Source organism: Coturnix japonica, chromosome 1 (assembly GCF_001577835.2).
Source record: "Coturnix japonica isolate 7356 chromosome 1, Coturnix japonica 2.1, whole genome shotgun sequence".
NCBI lineage: Eukaryota > Metazoa > Chordata > Aves > Galliformes > Phasianidae > Coturnix > Coturnix japonica.
Window position 1 is genome coordinate 10,693,333 of NC_029516.1, and position 20,337 is coordinate 10,713,669.

Sequence of the window (20,337 nt, forward strand, 5' to 3'; positions counted from 1 at the left end):
TCTTATTTAAGAGCTTGCAGCTGATGGATGCAACAATTTATCTTACTGTATGGTCTACAGTAAGATGGGTAGCTCACCCATCACGTTTTGAGACTTTCAAGATAAGACATTTGATTTCAGATTTGGCTGAAGGTAGTGGTCGAAGACATGAGTTTAAAGAAGACTCACAGAGTTTAATATAGAGGTAGAAAAGATTTAAAAATAATAACGTGCAATCTTCAGATATAACTAGAATATGGTACATGCTTTTTATAACTTATGAGTGTAATCGTACTTTTTTCAGAATATGTTATGGTGATTATGTATTTAGTGTGGAAACTTAAAGTAACTTCCGGGATTGGATACGCACAGTATACAAGGATAAGTCAAAGCTCCTTTTAGCTCTAGATATGTTTCCTTTAAGTAATAGGTTTAGTTATGGGTTGTGTTTTTAACCAGTCCTTGTAAAATCCTACCCATATTTTGTTATTACTCAAAAATTTTCATACTGTCTTAAAAATATTTTATTTTTTGTTACTGTTAGTAGGTAAGAAAAATAAAATAAATAAAAAAAAAAAAAGTTAAAGTCAATAATTTCATACTAGCTCCAAAATGTTAAATAAATGACATCTTTATTAATCAGTTCACAAGAACTTCTGCTTAAGTGTTCATATCAATGATGTTAAACATCAACTCTCCTTTAATTAATGATTTTTAATGGATTTTATTTGAAGCTTATTGTAATAAAATATCATTCAGCTATTGAAAACAATACCTGGTGGACATATCTTATGTTTCATTCAAGAACTTAGTTATGAGTTAAGAGTAGCTGTCTGGGGAGAACGTTACTCTTGTCCTGAAAGACCATCTGGGGAAAAAAAAATCTGGATAGATGTGGTGATCATTCTTTTGTTTAAAGTATGTTCAGTTACCATAGGGAACTTGCAATGAGGAGCCAGGTTCGATTCCCAATCAGGGAACCATCCTCTGCACTGGACCATTTTTTAAAAATTAAATTTAAAAAAATCAGAAATGAGCAATTAAGCTGCATAACAGCCTTTTATTTATGATAGCCATGATAGTCTTTCACAAAAATAAATAAATAAATAAATTGCAGCTACTTTCATGAACAAAAGACTTACTTCCTCTCAACAGTAGAGAAAAGAACTATTAAACCAGATATTCTCAATGTCTGTTTTAAATAATGTGTTTGGACTAATGGATAAAGAAACCATTTGGGGCTAATGATAATTAGTGAATAATTTGGACTAATGGTTGAGAGGTCAGTTGGATCATCTGTGAATAATGAAAGAGAAATTATTCCGGCATGCACTAAATGGTAAGTCTTCTACTGGAGAGGAACAGAAAAAATGTCTTGTCAGATGTCCATGGGGGCACATCATCTTAGAAATATAAAGCTCCTCTATAGCACCTGAACAAATATTTGGGGTGAGACTCTCAAGTCAAATAGTCATGCTGAATATAGTAAAAGGTTGCTCAGTCAGAGCATTTGACCTGGCTGAAGGTATGTGTCATGTGTTTGCAGTTGGAAAAGGAAGTTTTTTGAAAACACTTGGTTTTGTGGAAGTAGAGCAATAGAAGGGAGATAGAATGCCCTTAATCTTTTAGTATAAACTGTTTCAACAAGGTATGTGTACAAAGTTACTTCCTTTGTTATTATCAGACAAAGGACATTTACAGTTCCAAATCTAGACATTAGAGTTTGCTTAATCATATATTTTTCAAGCCAGGAATATTTACAGAACCCTGCTGAGCCCAGCTCCTGGCTTTACACGGGACCACCTAGACTTCAAATCCATTATCTGAGAGCAAGTACAAGCACTTCTTGTACTCCAACAGTACTGTGATCTCTGCCCTGGGCAGCCTGTTCCATGCCCTCTGCCCTCTGGTGCAGACCCTTTCCCTGACCCCTTCTCTGAAGGAGGCCATCGCTGGAAATGTTTATTTCCCAGCTACCAAAGTAATGGGATTCATTGGCGCGAAATGAAACTGAAGCCTCTAGTGAAAAAATAAAGAAAGAAAAAATACCCAAATTGCTGGAAGCTTTTGAATGTTCCATCATGGAGTTATCAGCCTCCTCCTGTGACAGTGCCCAAGGAACATTTTTAATTATGGTCTGTGGGCTGGGTTTTGATTACTTGTGCTGTGTAACACCCTCGACATGCAACAGGATTCCTCTTTTCACTGCCATGTACAGTGAGCAGGATGTGGCCTTTGTGAGCTCCTTGTTTCTGAGCTCTGTTGAGCTGCCCTGGGGCTGGTGGTGCAGTGCTACAGGCACTGGCAGCCTCTGAGCCTTTTGAGGTGCTCTGCTGTGGTCTTCAGGGAATATGAGGAAGCTACAGGACTAGGTGCATATCAGGAATTTGGAACACCTTAATGATTTTAGATAGACAATGAAAAGGGAAGGTAATGGAAGGCTGAATTTACCAGAAATCCAGTCAGTCCTGGGTACCGGACACTTGTCTACCTGGATTACATTGTACCACAAAGTATAGATGTACTGTTACTTTCTGTAAAACTGCTGCTGATTGCTTTTTGACAGTGTCCTTAAATTTCCTTCTTTTTTCCCCTGTGGAAGTAAACCAACTGATAACATTTTTCAACATTTTCAAGGATGTGGTTCCATTATTCCTCCTCTTATGTTATTCTTGATTTCTAAGTTGTCTATTTTGAAATCTATTTCACTGCTGTTAAATCATGGCTATTTTGCATTCTTGTGTATCACTGCAGCTGCGTAGAGCCCCAAACTGCAGTTGTTAGGCGTTCTTCTACTTGTACTTTAAAAGGATTAGGCTGCTCAAATGCTCCTGTTGAGCATTATAAATATCTAGAAAGCACATCTGGAGTCAAATCAAGTATGCTTCTGACAAGCATCTGGTAAAGCACAAAGGTTTCTAGGGGGGAAATCAAAAAAGTGACAACTGAGGAATGAATTAAAAGTATTGCATCTGCTGTTCTGGACTGTGGAATGGTTTTATTTTTTAACACTTTCCAGTCTATAAAATTCATTGCTATGCCAGATACAACAAAAAGGTAGCTTATGCCCAAAGAACTGAAAAATGCCAGTAAGGTCAGAAAACAGAATGACTTTTAAAGAAGGAAATTTGTTGACAGTACAGATGCTGTCTATAGTTCATCTGACTGCTCTTTAAAATAGACTTTGCTCATGTTACAGTATGTACTCGGATATTAAGAAAATAAATGTATGTTTCACTTATTTTAGAAAGCTATTAAGTTCCTTTTTTTTCTCCCATGCAATCTGCAAATCTTCAGCAGGCTGGAGCACCTCCCCTATTAGGATAGTCTGAGAGAGCTGGGGCTCTTTGGCTCAGAGAAGAGAAAGCTCCAAGGAGACCTTAGAGCAGCCTTCCAGTACCTGAAAGGGGCCTACAGGAAAGCTGGGGAGGGACTTTTTATAAGGGCAGGTAGTGATGGGATGAGGGAAAATGGTTTTAAACTGGAAGAGTGTGGATTTTGTCTAGATATTAGTAAGAAATTATTTACTGTGAGAGTGGTGAGGCACTGGAACAGGTTGCCCGGTGAAGCTGAGAATGCCCCCTCCCTGGAAGCATTGAAGGCCAGGCTGGATGGGGCTGTGAGCAACCTGGTCTAGAGGCAGGTGTCCCTGCCCATAGCAAGGGGTTGGAACTAGATAAGCTTAAAGGTCCCTTCTAACCCAAACCATTCTATAATTCAATGCATCTTACTTTTGTTAAAAACTTTTCCTATCTAAAACTGTTTGTAACAAATAGAAGGCTGTACACATGTCCCCTTGTAAGTACTCTTAGTAGTATACATTATTATACTCCAGTTTGGAATGACATGGTCAAGTAAATGTCTGTGTTTGAAACAAAACAAAAAAACTAACTTTGAGGGTCAGAAATATGTGTAGGCTTCTAAACTTACTTATGTCATAAGTTGAATGATTCAGGTTTATGTCAGTGGGCAGGCTGCAGCTGTTGTTCTTGAGCTGGCATTTTCTCGGGCTGCCACAAAGCATGTGCATCACTGGGCATGTTCTGTATATTAGAGCAAGAAGAGCAAGAGCTGCAGGACCTTTACTCTCTGCAGCTGATCAGAAAGGACAGCAAAATCCAATCAGGAGCAGAATATATTTCTGCAGCATCCTCTAGTATTCACCTCCACTGAAATCTTGTAAAAACAAACAAACAAAAAAAAAAACCAAAAACATAAGCATAAGTAAGGATGGTCTCATCTGCAAACAGAGACTGTTACTAGAAAAAAAAAAATAGTGGTACCAAAGTAGTGCACTAAGTGGCTTAATCTGGATCCTGGATAAAGAGATCTGTATGGAGGTTCTCAGGACCTGGAAACTGGGCACACAGGTATTACTTCATGTTTGCTATGAGAGTGGGCTTTTGGGCTTTTTTCTATTTTTTTTTCTTTCTTTCTTTCTTTCTTTCTTTCTTTCTTTCTTTCTTTCTTTCTTTCTTTCTTTCTTTCTTTCTTTCTTTCTTTCTTTCTTTCTTTCTNTTTCTTTCTTTCTTTCTTTCTTTCTTTCTTTCTTTCTTTCTTTCTTTCTTTCTTTCTTTCTTTCTTTCTTTCTTTCTTTCTTTCTTTTTTTTATAATTATTATTATTTTTAATTAAAGTCTGTTGCTGTTGCCTTGAGCCAAAGAGGACAGAAATTATTTATAAGCTTTTTCATAAACCTGAAGCAAAAGGTTTTGAAGTTGTTGACAAAGGAACAGCAATAATGAGATTACAGATTTGTAATTGAGAGATAAATAGGAGTAGCTATAAGGAGAAATGTATTTTAATTTATTAGCCTTTGTACTCAGCAGTGACTTTCAAATAATTAGGTGGGAATGTTTTTTGTTCCTTTTTATGGAAAATCTTTACAGAGACCGAGTCGATCAGACTTTTGGCAGCTGTTTCAATAGCAAATGCCATTTCCAAAAGGTATTTTAAGGTTAAATTTATGAAGCAACAAGTTAGAGATCAATCTGATTGCAATTTCTCATCTTGGCAATATGTGTCAGAATGCAGTGCTGTAAAGATTTTCTATACTTTTCTTATGTCTGTATTGCAGAGGGGGAAGAAATGCAGTTATTTGTAGATTTTTCCCCTGTAATTATAAGCATGATGCATACTCCACGGTAAAGAAAATGAAGAGGGATTCTATCAGGAAAGGTTTATGAATCATGTTGGATTTGACGCTGTTGTGTCTTTGATAGTAGAACAAGTTACGCTCGTCATTAGCTGAACAATACTTAAGGTTGTTTTGTTCTAGACATATGTTAAGAGTGGTAAATACAGAGTACTTTATCTCAATTTTGTTTTCCATTTATATTTGCAGTATCATGCTAAAATATTGTATTAGTAATGACTCTTTTCGTTGATGAAAATAAAATATGTACTATTGTTTGCTATAGTCTCTTTTTCAGGTGTGAGCACTACTGGTAAGAAATAACACAAAGGATTTTATTATATTTGCATGGTCATTAATTGCAGCTAACAATTAGTTCAGCTGCATTTTATTCTGGCTGCACTTGGACAAAAAACACTGAACATTGCCAAGACATTTTGAATGAAGTGTTTTTTGTATAATAAATGGGTAGGAAATTGTTCCATGGTCACAAGGAACATTATACCTGATAATGTAGCGTTAAGATATACATATATGCATGTACTTACATAATAATATTAATGTTACCAGTTTGTGCAGGAAAAAAAATGACTTCTTGACTGTATTTTCTGAACAACTTTAGCCAGTTGTCATTAACTGTTTTTAACCTTTATACTGTCATCAATACTAAGTAGTATTATATCAACTGCATACCTTAACTGGAAAGCTTTGTGCTTCTGTCATCTGTCTTGACAGAAATATGAAGGAAAATGAGCTACCAAGACTTTACAAGTGATTCATTGCTTCCATTAAAGCAATATATTTTTAAATCATTCTTTCATTTTCTCTTCCTTGACAGGAGGCATTGTTGATAAGGACCTTCGTCACTACCTCAATTTACGGTTCCAGAAAGGTTCGGTAGACCATGAGCTCCAGCAGATCATAAGGGACAATCTCTACCTCCGCACTGTGCCATGTGAGTAGGGTGGACATTCATGTATACGTTTATGTAAATAAATCTGTTTTCTTACTGGCAACTGACTATATGAGTTAATGCTGCTGAGGCCATTTACGAAGTGTTAAGAGGTGAACTGTACTGGAATCAGTCTTCCTGTAAAGAGATTAGTGGGTTGGTTTATGTCTTCCACATTATTGCGGAAGAAATGAACTGTCTAATTCTGAGTTAATATCTGAAATTGCTTTATGTTTTCATAGTTGTATCTCTAATAAACTGGCTGTAGAGTAATAATCTTTTTCTTCTGTAGTTGTAGAAGGCACAAATTAAGGGAAAAGAACAGTTTTCTGGGCTGGTTAAATTGATGTCCAACAGAAAGAGTTTGATCTGCTTCGCATTTCACACTGTTATACTTTACATAATAGTGCTTTGGAGTTCAAAATGCATAAAGGCAATAGAGGAAACATGTAAATTGGGAAATGCAATAGGCATGGCAGTGAAAGTTTGTAAAGCACGTACACATTCTCTTACTGTTCTGTGAGTCAACCATATCTATATCTAAGGTATATTGAAACCTCTAAAATCATTTTTATAGCTGCTGAAATTGTCTATTTTTGCAGGAGACATGAAATTAAGCAAAGTAACATAAGGCATGACAGACTGTCAGGGCCATGCTTTTCAGAACAGGTCTACTTGGCTGACAGGCAAAGTATCATTTGCAGTGGAACAAAGTTCCAGCATTCTTTCCTCAAAATATTTGCTTGGTAGGCAAATTAATTAATTAATTTAAAAAATCTGGTTATTTGCAAAAAACAAAACAAACAAAAAAAAAACAACAAAAAAAGAAAAGAAAAGAAAAAAGAAAGAAAGAAAAGAAAGAAAAAGAGAAGAAAGGAAAAGGAAAAAAAAAGTATATATTTGAATTTGCATGCTTGACACTGGAATGATAGACAAAGGATGATGTCCTGAATAACTGACTGTACTATTTATATGGCAGTGGGTGGGTGGTCTTCGAAAGGTGTTCTGTTATGAATGCTACTGTACAACTTCTATCACTGCATTGAAGAGTGGGGCCTTGAGGTGCCAAAAAGGAGGCTCAATTATTTTGCTTTTGTTTTGAAAGCTGAAAATAGATAAATATAATGTCTTAATTTCAAGAGCTCTATACATCCTTGGTTTGAAAAGAAGAGCAGACAAAATTAAAGACTATGTACCTTCAGGTGTCCAGTACACATAATACAAAACACACTGTATCTCTGTAATGTTTGTGATGAATTAGCTTTGTCTGAATGTACTGAGAACCAGAGTTGAAGTGCAAAGGCAAGTACAAAGAAGTTTTGAGGTTAAATCCTACTTCTTAGGATGCCTGGATGATTATTATCATAGGAATATACTTAATATAGTCCTGCCATACACTTCTTAATGCTGGAGATCCAGATTTAAGATAAGGAAGATCTAACAATGTTGCAAGTATAGCACACAGGTGAAAGGGACTGCACATGAGCAGTAAGGACATGCTGAAAAAGTCGATTTGCTTATTTATTTATTTTTAATAAAGGCAATAAGCAAATACTCTCATCGATCAAGAGAAATACCTTAACAAGAGGAGCAAATTTATCATTCAAAAAGAAACAATGGCAAAGATTTTGCAACCTGTAAAACAAATTTGCATTTCCTTTCTGCTGTGATTAATCCATCTTCTCTGTCATTGCATATGGATAGATTCCCGATTATTGTATTATCATCTTAACAGTTTTAACTAAGTAAGAACCTTAAAAAATAATAGAGTGACAGGGATGAAAGCAGCTCAGTTGTGAGGTAAGTAGTTCCGTTGGATGTATGTTATCTTGGGTGGAGTGGAAGATGGTTTTCAATGGTGGCATTAGAAAAAAATAGTACTCATGCCTGAGTTTCCTGTTTAATTGGAAATTCTCTTAAAAGTCCTATGAAAATGTCTGTAATCTAAGAAAAAGACATTTAAAAATGTAGGCAGGGTGTTACATGGTTTGCTAAGGAAGTCTCTGGTGTCTCTGGTGTTCACATTTAGGAGAAAAAAAATTATGAAAACTATTTTCTTTTATTCTTATATAAATCAATTGTTATTTTTTGAATTGTGAGCTTACTTTTCTTGGGTGATTGTTTACAAAATTTTCTCCTTTGAGCAGTCAATTTGTGATACTCTGTAGGCTGATATTAATGGTTCCAAACCCTATAGCAGGTAGGGAGATGATTTCTTTAGCATGCAGCAGTAGTTTTTAACTGGCAACAACATTGCCCACAGGTTCACTGAATAATGTGCACTGACTAACATGCACATTGCAAGTCTTGCATCAGATGCTTACACAGCAAAAGCAGCATTCAGTTGGTCAAATTTTTGTGTAGAAAAATTATAATATAGAGAAAGCCAACTGCAGATGATACAACCTTTATTTCCAATGGCAAAACTGTAACATAAAGAGGAAATAAATGACAAATAGGTGGCAGCCTTTTCCCTTTTAAAAAAAAAAACAAACATACCTGCAATCTTTTCTCAGTTACAGAGGGACAATTGACAGTGGAACCAGAAGAACATTTATAAGACAGTGTTTGACCTTAAATTTTTACTGTTCTTTGCTGCTGTCCCTGGAAGGGCAGTGGACTTGACTGCTGGCTTCTCAACCATTGGCTTTCCAGGCCAAACTAATACATTTTTCACTTACGTGAAATAAGTTCAGTGCTTTCTCTGAAGCAAGGAATCAGGAAAGCAAACATACCTGTTTTAAATCGGGATAAGCCAAATATATTGAAAATGGGTAAGATGGAATTTACTAGATAAAAATTTCAATAGTACATAGTATTTTATGCCATCTTGACTAAAGGATGGATAAATAGAAACACAGTGGATCAGTTCTGCCCTCTGAAACTGCCTGCTATGAATGGGACAGACTGCTTGGTTTTGTGCTCCTTGTGTTTCTCTATTTTTATTTTTGCAGTGCTGCTTTCTACCAAATTGGAAAAGGCTATGTAATCCTAAGAATCAAATGTTGTCTTCTATAAGCCATTGCCATTCTTAGTGCCTTATGAAAATGACTCTCAGTGCATTGTCAACAGGAATTATATATGTGTATTCTAGGGGAGAATGTAGTACAATTGTGTTTGCAACACTGGAGATGCAGATGTTAATTAGCTCTGTCCCCAGAGCTGTGTGACAGCAGTAATGAAACTGATACGTGAACAAGAAAATGAAGAAAAAGTACTGTTAATTTGAAGCTTAGTTAGAAAAGCAATAGAACTTACAATAGAGAAGGCCAGAAACTGAAAGCAAATATTGCAAGCACCACAAAAGAAAATTACCTTTTGAAAGAAAGACAGTGGTCTTCTGTCGAGACTCAGCTCTTGTTTAAATGCAAGCAGGAGGACTGGTCTTCAGATGCTGAGAAACCTGAAGTAATACAGGTAAGAAGTATACTGAGGATCTTAGAGGAAATCAAAGAATGATAAAAGACAGTATTTGGGAAAGAAAAGCTTACAGGTATTCGAAATATTTCACTAAACTATGTCTCATTTTCTTCTCCCCTTTCCATTGTATGGGTTTTAAGCACAATGTTCATAACTTAAATTTATTCAGAAGTTGTTTAGGGGCACTGACTACTGAGGTGTATTACAATATAAAAAAATGTCACTGGTAAGACACGTTAAACATAGATAAGTGATACTTGATTTTCTGTCTATGTCTGGCCAAGAGGAAGGCCATGAAGTGCATCTAAGACTGTGAATGCTATGGACATACAACATTTAGTTGTACTGCACTATGTGCTTTGTACTGCAGTTGCCATGTGTGTGTGAACTTTTCTAGTCTTACTGTAAGTAGAGATGGCTCTAAATTTGTGTCCTCGCAAGAATGAAGCTTTGATTATAATATGTAGCAGGAAAACAGTTTTGATAGTGACCATCGTGGCCAGACCTTTTTCATTTAGTATATCTTTCCATAAATTGCAAATTTCACTTCTGTAAGAATTTGCAAAATAGTGGAGTTGTGATTTAAAATAGTCTGTATGTTTCTCCCAGGCAGGGAATATGAAATGATAGTGGAAGACAGTCTGATTAAATAACACTGTAAGAAGTCAAACAGTGTCAAGCTGATTCATAGAAATAAAAAATCATCTATTAATTTGAAGAGATTACCATTGATATCCTCTGGGATATAACCTCAGATTGACAGTAGTAATTGGGCTTGCTGAAATGAATGGCTCTATCCCACTGCACTGATATACATGAGTAGAGATCGCAGCCCAGACACCTGGCTGTGTGTCAGAAGTGATCATGTGAAATAATAAAAAAAAGCAGTAAAGAAGTTTCCTTCCTCGTGTTTGCATTTAGAAAAACAGCAATGATGGAAAATGGAAAGAAGTGGTATGCAGCCCTGGCTTATTGCTGTATTACTATTAATGCAGAGGTCTTGTAGAAAGAATGGTTTATTTAAGACATTTTTCAGGTACATAGGAAGAAAAGTTCAGTCTGTGACAGCCAAGTTCTGTGTGTGTGCAAACAAGGGCAAGAAATATAGTCATTATGCGCTGCAGTTTTCCACATCTGAAATAGTGGTAATAATTTATTCCTTTGCTTAGTCTGCTTATCGGTGTTATGATTGTTCTGTGGTAGGAGGGTATAGGCAGCAGACTGAACTGTAAATTTGGAACTTGTGACCACAATAATCTTTCCTTTCTGCATTTATTTCTTATTTTTATTCATCTTCTGTGTATAACTAGATTATTAGGTCATTGTTATCTTGCGCTGTGAATGACTTTAAATAAGAACCACACATTCAGACAATATTTTATTTGATTCTAGTATAATCCAGTCTGTGTACAAATAGATTTAACTACGTTCTGCAGTATCATCTTGTGCTGTTAAAATATCATACTTTGCAAAGTTTGTTGCCTAGTCTCCTTTCCAAAAAACAAGGCATGTGTAGTGTAACATCTTGTTTTGACTGGACTTCCTTTTGCTGCAGGGTAATAGCCTTGGGGGAATTCACTCCATACTTTCAATCTTGGAGAAAGCTCCATCTCCACATCTATTACAGATTTTCCCTTTAGCAGTGAGGATCAATATTTTAGGAGGTTTAAACCATTCACAGTTTTCTTCATGAGTACCAATCAGAAAAATCAGGGAACCTTTCGTTTTCCAAGTATGGCAGTGTGATGAGACTTTCCTGCACTCCTCCCTGGCATTTAATGTGAAAGGTGTTATCATGGGACATACTGTTTCTAATACTTTTATCTACTATATACTAATTACTATAAAAAGGGACTAACCATTTACTCATGGATAAATACTGAAGGAAATTCCAATTACATACTAGTGTTTTCACCTGAAGTTTCTGATTTGAGAGCTGAGGAAAGAGTGGGAGAGTCAAGTGGGTGGTAGATATATATTTGGTGGTGAGGGTACACACAATTCCAATTCTGAAGTTCTTGTCTATTTTTGCTGCTCTTAATAAGGATGTGAGGATATGTTTGTATAATTTATATTTGAACAAATATGTGTCCTTTCACATTTCTTCCATAAATACTTTGTTCCTCTTCTAAAAAGACTAATAGCAAGAGCAAAGAGGGGTGTGTGAAACAGACTTGCTAGAGGATTCATATATTTTCCTTAAAAGTTAGTTCAGTGTCAAAAGTTCAGTGCACAGCTTTTTCTTAAAATAAACAAATTAAGATGTCCAGATACTGCTGGTTGAAGTTCTGCTTGTTTGACGTCATGTGGATCTATTCTTAGGATAAAATAACCTGTGCTTAGCACACCATACTGCCAAGAAATGCTCCCATCACTGCAAATAACAGTACCTAACTTTAATGACTACTTTATTCTTTCAGACAAGTGTTAGTTATTGCTAAGCCTTGGCTTTGATGGCTCAGAATAGAGCAATGCAGAGCTCTAGGGAGACCTTGTTGTTTATCTAGCAAAGCGCACCTCCAAGATGTATTTAAAGCAGAATCATCGGCAAGCCTGTTCAGCCTTTTTTGTATGTCAAGCAAAATTAAACCAAATCAGGTAATTATGTGAAGTGAGGGCCCCACTATGCTATATGTGGTGCAGCCACATATACCTGATGATTATGAGGAGGTCACTGCTTCAAATAACTGACAGCCTAAGTAGAGGAGGCAAAGAACAGTCAATGAATAAACCTACAGCACAGTTTGTGCCTGAATTAACTAATATTAGATGGAACAATGTTTAAACCCTGTGGACCTTTCGTTCTTTTCCACTACATGTAACGTATTTCCCATTTACCACCTGGAAATGCACACAGTAACACTGACATGTTTCTCTGAAGGCACTGGGACTGTCTGGTTCAAAGAGATTGGTTTATGCATCGTTGTATTGACTTTTCCATGTGAATTTATGGGTGTTTTTGTCTGTTTCAGAGCAGATGTTATTCAGTAACAGCACTGTGCTACTGTGCGGCCAGCAGGCATGCGGTATTGCTCAGGCTTACAGTGTGTTCGGGCTGCAGGCACTACCTTGCCATCAGTGGGAAGCATTGTTAGAACAGAAAACCAAGCAAAAAACAATGCTATTTTTATTTATCACAGTGAATTATGATTTCATCTTAATTAAGATCTAAACAGATGCCCAAACTGTATCTACAAATTGCTCAGTTGATTGAAAACATTGTGCTGTTTGTCATGAGAAATAAAACACATTTCTGTCAGCTTTGCTCAGAAATTTCTCAATTCTACATAATAAAGACATCAACTTTCAGCTGTTCAGTGACACATTTTAAATACTCACCTTAAAATAATAGCAAACCAAATAAAATAAATAGTGGCCAAGATGAGGAAGAGATGGAATGTGTCAGATGTGATGTAACTGTAGCATGAAGTATAAACAGATGTAATAAAATCAAGAGCAGAAATCGTGTACTAACATGATTTGTGTGCAGTAAGCCAAGGTCAGTGTTGTGCCTCCAGTAGCTCCAGTAATCTTAGATACGGAAGTACTCTTTTTGTCCCATGATGGTTTCTATTTTCATCTTTCTCCTGTATCTCCAGCCTTTCATCACATCCTATATACATTTCTTTTTCCTTATTATTACTGCTATTAACACATCAACCTCTTGACTGTCTGTCAATCTAATATGGAATATTAAAATCATTCTGTCGAATATATTTCAGTGTTACTGAGTAGGGAAATGTTCTTACCATGGAGATAGAAGAAACACATTTTGGTAAAAAGAAATAAAATGCAGAGATTCCAGATTGTATTTCAAAAGGATCACTGAAAGCATTAATCTGGGTTTAAATGCAAAACAGTCTTATGATTTCACCTTTAAAATTATCCATATTTTAAAATTTATTAATAATAAAATGTTGCATAAAATAATTTATAAATAATTCTTAATTTGATAAAAATAAGTACTTCTAGAAAACAATATTTTTTCTAATTACAGCTTAGAAATCCTTAGTATTTTCATAACAGTATATTACGTGTTGTTATTGTATGAATTTATTTCCTTTGTATTTCATGGAATGTAGTTAGTAATGCATATAACATGTTCATAAAATATCTTCAAATTGTTCTCAAAAATAGTTGATCATTTTATACTTAGGAAAGACTGAAATTCACCCTATGTGGATGATGGCATAGTCTTTACTTCCATTCTAGTAGCTTTTGCTAATGACAAAACACATACCGCTCATTTCATGCCATCTGTATTTTATGATTCCCATGTTTGGCTTTGACGGACATGAAAGCTTTCTTCTTCAATTCAAATTCATGCTGGCATGTGTTCCTCAGCTCATATTAACTGGATGCTTGACCTGACTTTTGGCATTTGTTAATCACATAGAAACAGAAAAATATAATTTCATTCAAAGTTTTAAATATGCGCCCTCGTAACTTTCATCTTACATGCTATGTTTTACGTGCTTTACAGACTACTGCCCATCATTAATGACTTTTAGTTCTTTGAAAAATTTAAGCTATGATGGTGATTTGGCAAAGTTTCCTTTGAGAAGGTGTTCTTCCAGAAGATTTCCTAGTATCTGTAACAACGTCTGTAAAAAGCTTTTGCCCTGCAACTGTATGTTGCATACTGTGCTATCATTTAGTTTTTTACATTCTCAGTTAACAACTGCAACTTATACAGTCTATCTCAACCTGATACTGAGCCCCTCACTCTGCCATCATCATGCAGCTTCTCTTGGTTGTGCTGTGCTTTGCTCTATTGCAGCTGATGAGACCCATCTGTCTGCATACATTTTTCCTGACTGAATAGAAGCAATTTATTTGCAAGAGATGGCAAAATCATTCCATTTCTGCAAGTAGAGGGAATTTAAATCATTATGGGCAGACTGAGTCTCTTCCAGTTATTTTAACAACTTTTGGCAACAAATTAATTTTGTACTAATTTACTTGGTTTTACCGGGTCAGTGGGATACACATCTTTTATCATTCCTCATTGAACTCATGTACTTACAGATCATACTTTGTACGTTAATTTCCTCTTGCATTGTCATCTAATAAAAAGTACCCACAGAATAACTTAGAAAAATATGGCTTATGATTTTTGAGGATGAATATATATGGTTATCCAAAAACTATTTTTGAACTAGATTACCCAAGAAATTTTTTAGTTGAAGATTATATGAATACATTACTGGTATTCAGAAGGTGCAGGAATAAATTAAAAGCAAGTTAAGAGCATTCAAATTCTTTAGTGGTGATCAGGTGGCACATCAGATTCCCTTTAGCAGCCAACACTAGCAGAGTACCACTGAGGAATTGCTAATATAGTTGCAGCTAAAACAACTTCTTAGTGGTATTTACAGTTTGTGAGTTTTCATGTGGCTGAATAGAATAAAATATGATGTAGTCATTTATATCTAAAACTACCATAGGTACCTTTTATCATCTTCACAAAAAAAGAGTTTTTAATTCCTCCTTTCCTGTCATTATCCTCAATTTGCATCTCGCGACTCTGAAGTTTCTGTTAGGATTTTATGGAGATTATTATCTTTCAGAATCTTTAGAATCAGATACAGATTATTTCTGGCCTGTAGCAGATCTGATCTTTCCAAACTGGAGAAAAGTAGAGAAAAAAAGGCCAGGATATCTGAGGGACTGGGCATTGCCCACATTTCTACTAACCTCTGTTTCTTTCAGAAAATGTTTGAAGTCCACAAGACAATAATTCTAAGAGCCTTTTCTTGCCTACTAAGAAATGAATATATCTAAATCTGTGCTTTAAATTATCTATTTCTGTTAAGTAGTTCCTGTTTTGTTGAATTTCTTTGAAAGTTCTGGAAAAGCAGTAGATACTGAAAGAAAAGAGAACGCTCCTGCAATATGCAATTATACTGTCTCTGTCCTTTTTACTTCTGTCCCTCCACCTTCTTGGTGGAGTCACCATCCCTGGCAGTGTTCAACAGGCATCTGGATGGGGAGTTATGAGATCTGTTTTAGTAGCTTGTGGTAGCAATGGTAATGGGAGGACGATTGGACTAGATAATCTTGTAGGTCCTTTCCAATTTTGTGATTCTATGATTCTTCTATTAAGTGTAGAAGTGTCACGGGTTACTTAGATTTACCTATGCCCGTGACAGGGGAAGCCACCCCGTGGGCCCCCCCCCCGGGGCCCGGAAAGGAGGGGGAAAAAAAGGAGTGGGATAAAACAGCGACAATCTAAGGAGGAAAAACTTATTTTACTAAATATGATACCGAAATACAACAGATTACACCAATATAATATATCTATAATTTGAGGTTTAAGCAACATCTGGTCAGATTTTCCGAATATAGCAGAGGGAGAGAGTCCTTACTCGAAAATCTCGAGAGCTACTGTGAACTCTATGGCGACGACTGCGATACGCTTCCACCTCTCGCGTAGAGTTCGAGAGAAGAAGGAGGGCACTCCAGCCTGGAAACGAGATTATATAGAGTCCTGGTCCCGTGACTTATCATTAACCCCGTTGTTCTCTGGGATATGTAGTCTTCTTCTGTAGACTGCACATTCAATAGAAGTATCCATACTTTACATGATGTTATGATGTGGAATACTGATAGCAAAATTACAAAATTACAAAACCATGACAAGAAGGCTCAACCAACAATAATAAAAGCAAGGAGCAGTTATTTCTCCATTAGCATCATAAAAGAAAATTCTGAAAGATTAAAGGTTTTGTTTTGTTTTGCTTTGTTTTAAGTTACGGATTTATGTTCCCTCTTTTACAAAAGAATGAACCTCAAAAGAAAAACAGTGTAAAGGACAATGAGAAAGATAAAGTAGAAGGGTTTGTTAGAGAAAAAAAGGCCTTTGCTTTTTGCACCTGATGTTTTTTGTCCATCAGATAGTGGAGGGGCATGAAAAGCAGATATGTCATGGGGGAATATGAAGTGTAGCTTTGTCCTCTTTCCTTTAGCTCAGTACAGACCTTGGAAGTGACACTATAATTTGTCAGTGATGGCTTCATGCAGGGAGCAGTGTGCACATACATGAACTCTTCATACCACTGTGGCAATAGTAGATCTTCTTTTGGTAATTTTTGGTCAAGTGAATATAATAATAACTTAAAAAATTAAAGATTCTCCCTGAAATTGTAGAAAAAAAGATCACTATTTTGTATAGAAGTAACAACCATTTTGAAACTGACTTTCAATGTCATGGTTAAAGCTCAGTAAAAACGATGTTAAACATTCAAGTTTGACATATCTCAGTTTCATTTTTAAAAAGCAGATCTGCCCTTCTAAGTCCCTTACATCTCATTAGTCACTGCAACCTACTAATGGTATTTTTCACTGACCTTGAATAGATGGAGAGGTTGGTGAAAGCATGCATTTAATCCCATCTGTTCAGAAAGGCAGAAGTCTTCCTGAATTTTGTGAGTGACCTGAAGGTCACAGCATTGCTGTTGTTATTAAGGACATGTTGTGACACGGACTGAAATGTAAAGTTTAATAACTGGTATTTTATTCTGCTGTTAAAACATCTTTGCTCTCAGACAGTCACTGAAGACTAGAGGAAAGCTGAATTTTAAGAGAAAGATTAGGGTTTTGGAGAGACAGTAAACTTATAAAATAAAAATATAAAAGTAAAAATATATATTTCTTATCCTCCCATTGAGCACACTGATATGTGTTCCCAGTGTACACAACACAGGATTAGACCAGAAAGCATGTGTCTGTGAAGCCATTTGAATAGTGGACGGAACATGAATTTTTTATAGTTAGAAAAATAAATGATTGTTTTAGATTGAAGATCACCATGAATTCAGAGTCTACTGTGCATATAATTTTTTAAGGGCAGTTAAAAGAGGCCTGATCTTTGATGAAATTTCATCAAGTTGAAGCAGGAGTTAATTTAGTACTCCATGTTCCTGGTTGAATTCTGTAAGAGTGCTAGAGGTCCTAACTTTCTGTCTTATGTCAGAAGTTACATAGAGAAATGGTCATTTTCCAGGTTTTCTAAGGAACATAACACCACATTGTATGTAAGGGTACATCATGCGTGGGACTTAAGATGCTGTACACATGATTCTCCCATGCTACAATGCTGCATTACTCCACTCATGTTCTTCTGTTGCAGCACCATCATGGCACAAGGTTGAAATTTTTTTGTTATCCTGTTCATTACAGATCTTAAATATATGCTTACAGAAACTCCTTCTAATTCACTGCTGTAACAAGAGAGAATGATACAAGAAGGGGAATTTCCTTAGGAGACGGAGGAATATTTCAAATGGATTGCTCTTTATTTTGGTTTATCCTGTGTGTGCATTGTGCACAGTTGCCCTGTTCTCTGTGAGTTATATACTGTCTCTGTTAAGATAGAATTGTGCAGAACAGCTACTGTGTCAGAGGAGTGTGTCTCTGTACAGCACTCTGTATGTTATTGTGATCACTCTTGAGAGCTTAATTCTTCTTTTGTACCTCCAAAGGAAGACCAGGGATGATGCTCAGGTGGAGATCTTGAGAACACTTACAGAACAATTTAATTGGCCAGCTGCAACAACTCACAGTCCTTCCCCTCACAAGGTGATGACTGTCTCTGTGTTAGGTAGGCCGCAAGAGAATGAATAGGCAATAGTGACCTTGCAATCTGATGGGAAGGGATCTCTTTCCCTTCAACTTTACTTAAAAAAAACCCTTACAGTTCTGTGTTCCATTAGGTTTGTCTCCACTACTCCATGAATCTCACAGAAGTGTGCTTCCAAGCTTATTTTTCAGTGACGTGTGCTGCCAAGTTTGAGATGAAAAGAAAAAAGATTCTGATAGAGCCCAATTTTCATTTCTGGAAGCTGAAGAATATCACATCAACTTGGCAAACATTACTCAGCAGCTGTCATATTAACACAAACATAGTTCTTATAAAAGGCATCCCTAAGCAAATATGCAAGTTTTTATTTTGTTTTGATCCGTGTAGGATTATTTAAAAGATTGTGAGTGAGAGTTTTGGTTACCATTGCTAACACAAGCCACTAAACCATATCTCATAGCTCCTCATCCAGATGCTCTTATTTAACCACTGGTACTTGAATCAATGAAACTGTTACATACAAGTATGATCTATGATCTATATTGTTGCCTATTCATAGTACCTGCAGTTGTATTCATACAAGTATAGAAAACACAGTGCCTGCATAGAATGCACATATGAAGACAATGTCATGTGAAGACATGACAAGAATCCACTTGTCTCTGGCAATTCATACACAGCAAGCAGCCTGAGAGATTGCATTCTGAATTTCAGCACTCACAAGGACTTTGGTGAAATCGGGAGATACCAAAAGCTGTAGCATATTGATTTAATTTCCAATTTAGTTAGACCTGCAGCTAGATCTACTTTCATTTTCTTCTGGAACTTACTCTATACATACTCTCAAGTGTTTCCGTTATTCTAAATCTATGCTAGTAATCAACTTTCAGCTAATGTTAATCAATATAATTTCAGTACTGTTGGAGAGTTTTGAAGTTTAACACTATCTCAGGTTTAAACCTTGTTCTTATAGCCAGGTAACGTTTCTTTTCCAAATGAATACACAATGCTAACAACACCCTTGATTTCACTGGTATGGATTGGCACAAACAGCTCTAATTGCTGTGCTTAGTGTGTTCCTGATATATCAGAATAATTACATTGGTAGTTTTGCAGCATTTTTCTGCAGAGAATTGTAAACTGCTTTGTTCTCCAGAATTACAAAATAACTTAGGTTAAAATCTCATCACAGAATTGTAAAAGTTTGCAAATGTGAAAAGCTGCAGCTTTATTGTTTTCATTAAGTGATATGTTGCTATTGTCAATTCGACAGCAAGAAAAACAACAACCACTCAAGTTCAGTTTTAAAAAAAACCTGAATTTTATTTTTATGTTTCTTAAACAATTTACTTTTGCGAGCTAATTTTTCAGTGCAAAACTTCAGTGAAGTACTGATTATCATAATTGCTGCCTGGAAAGGTACATCTTATCCAGAATCTTTTCTGTCATTTCCACTCTTTTTTTTTTTTTTTTTTTTTTTCCTACCTATGAAAATAAATGTTGCATTGTAGTTTAAACACTATTACAGGCTATATCATTCTGAGTGCAACTTATAATAGAGAATCTACCTACTTTTCCCTTTCCAAAATTGGGAATAGAGAACGTTGCTACCAGGATTTGATAATCTTCTGAGAGAGTAGTAGTTATATAAACATAATTTTAGCCACTGGCAACACTGACTTATACTTTTGGAATGAAAATGGACATACAAATTAGAAAATATGTTACTATGTGGATGTTGCAGTCAGCACAATGAATGTGACAGATCATGAGGTCTGAGAGAAGTGGGAGGAGATTCCAGTCCTAGAACTTGACTGTAGGTACCAGGAACGGGCAAATATGGGGTGAAGGAAAGATAATGATAAAGGAAGAGGACAAATAGGGACTTTAAGGAGAAAAAAGTTCGAATTAAAAAGAAAGATCAAAGAAGGCAGCTGCCCAAATGGTACCTGACATACTTGGGTACATGACATGAGCTTCCTCTCCAAGGATTGGCTGGATGTGGACTTAAAGGGTGTTGTGGGCAGCTGTAGCTCTAGCACAGAATTCATCCGGAGATAATGTAGCATCTTCATCTGGAATATAATGTATGTTGCCATACTATCAGTGTCAGCTGGATTCCTCCCCACACTGCAGATGGATTAAGTTTGTGCAACCTGATCTAGTAAATGTGTATGTTTGGTGGCCCTGCCAGGCAGGGCGGTTGGAACTACATGATCCTTGAGGTCCCTTCCAACCCAAGTCATTCTGTGATTCTGTGATTCTGTGAAAT

General features: G+C 36.1%; 1 protein-coding gene across 9 annotated transcripts in view; it reads left to right on the top strand.

Annotated features, from left to right (window-relative positions):
• Positions 1-20,337, top strand: part of MAGI2 (membrane associated guanylate kinase, WW and PDZ domain containing 2) — a 675,337-nt gene that overhangs the window by 182,004 nt on the left and 472,996 nt on the right. For all 9 annotated transcript variants that reach the window (XM_032442310.1, XM_032442308.1, XM_032442312.1 and 6 more), the window contains exon 2: positions 5,951-6,067. In XM_032442310.1, the coding sequence (XP_032298201.1) occupies positions 5,951-6,067 (117 nt within the window). The remainder of the gene's footprint in view (positions 1-5,950; positions 6,068-20,337) is intronic.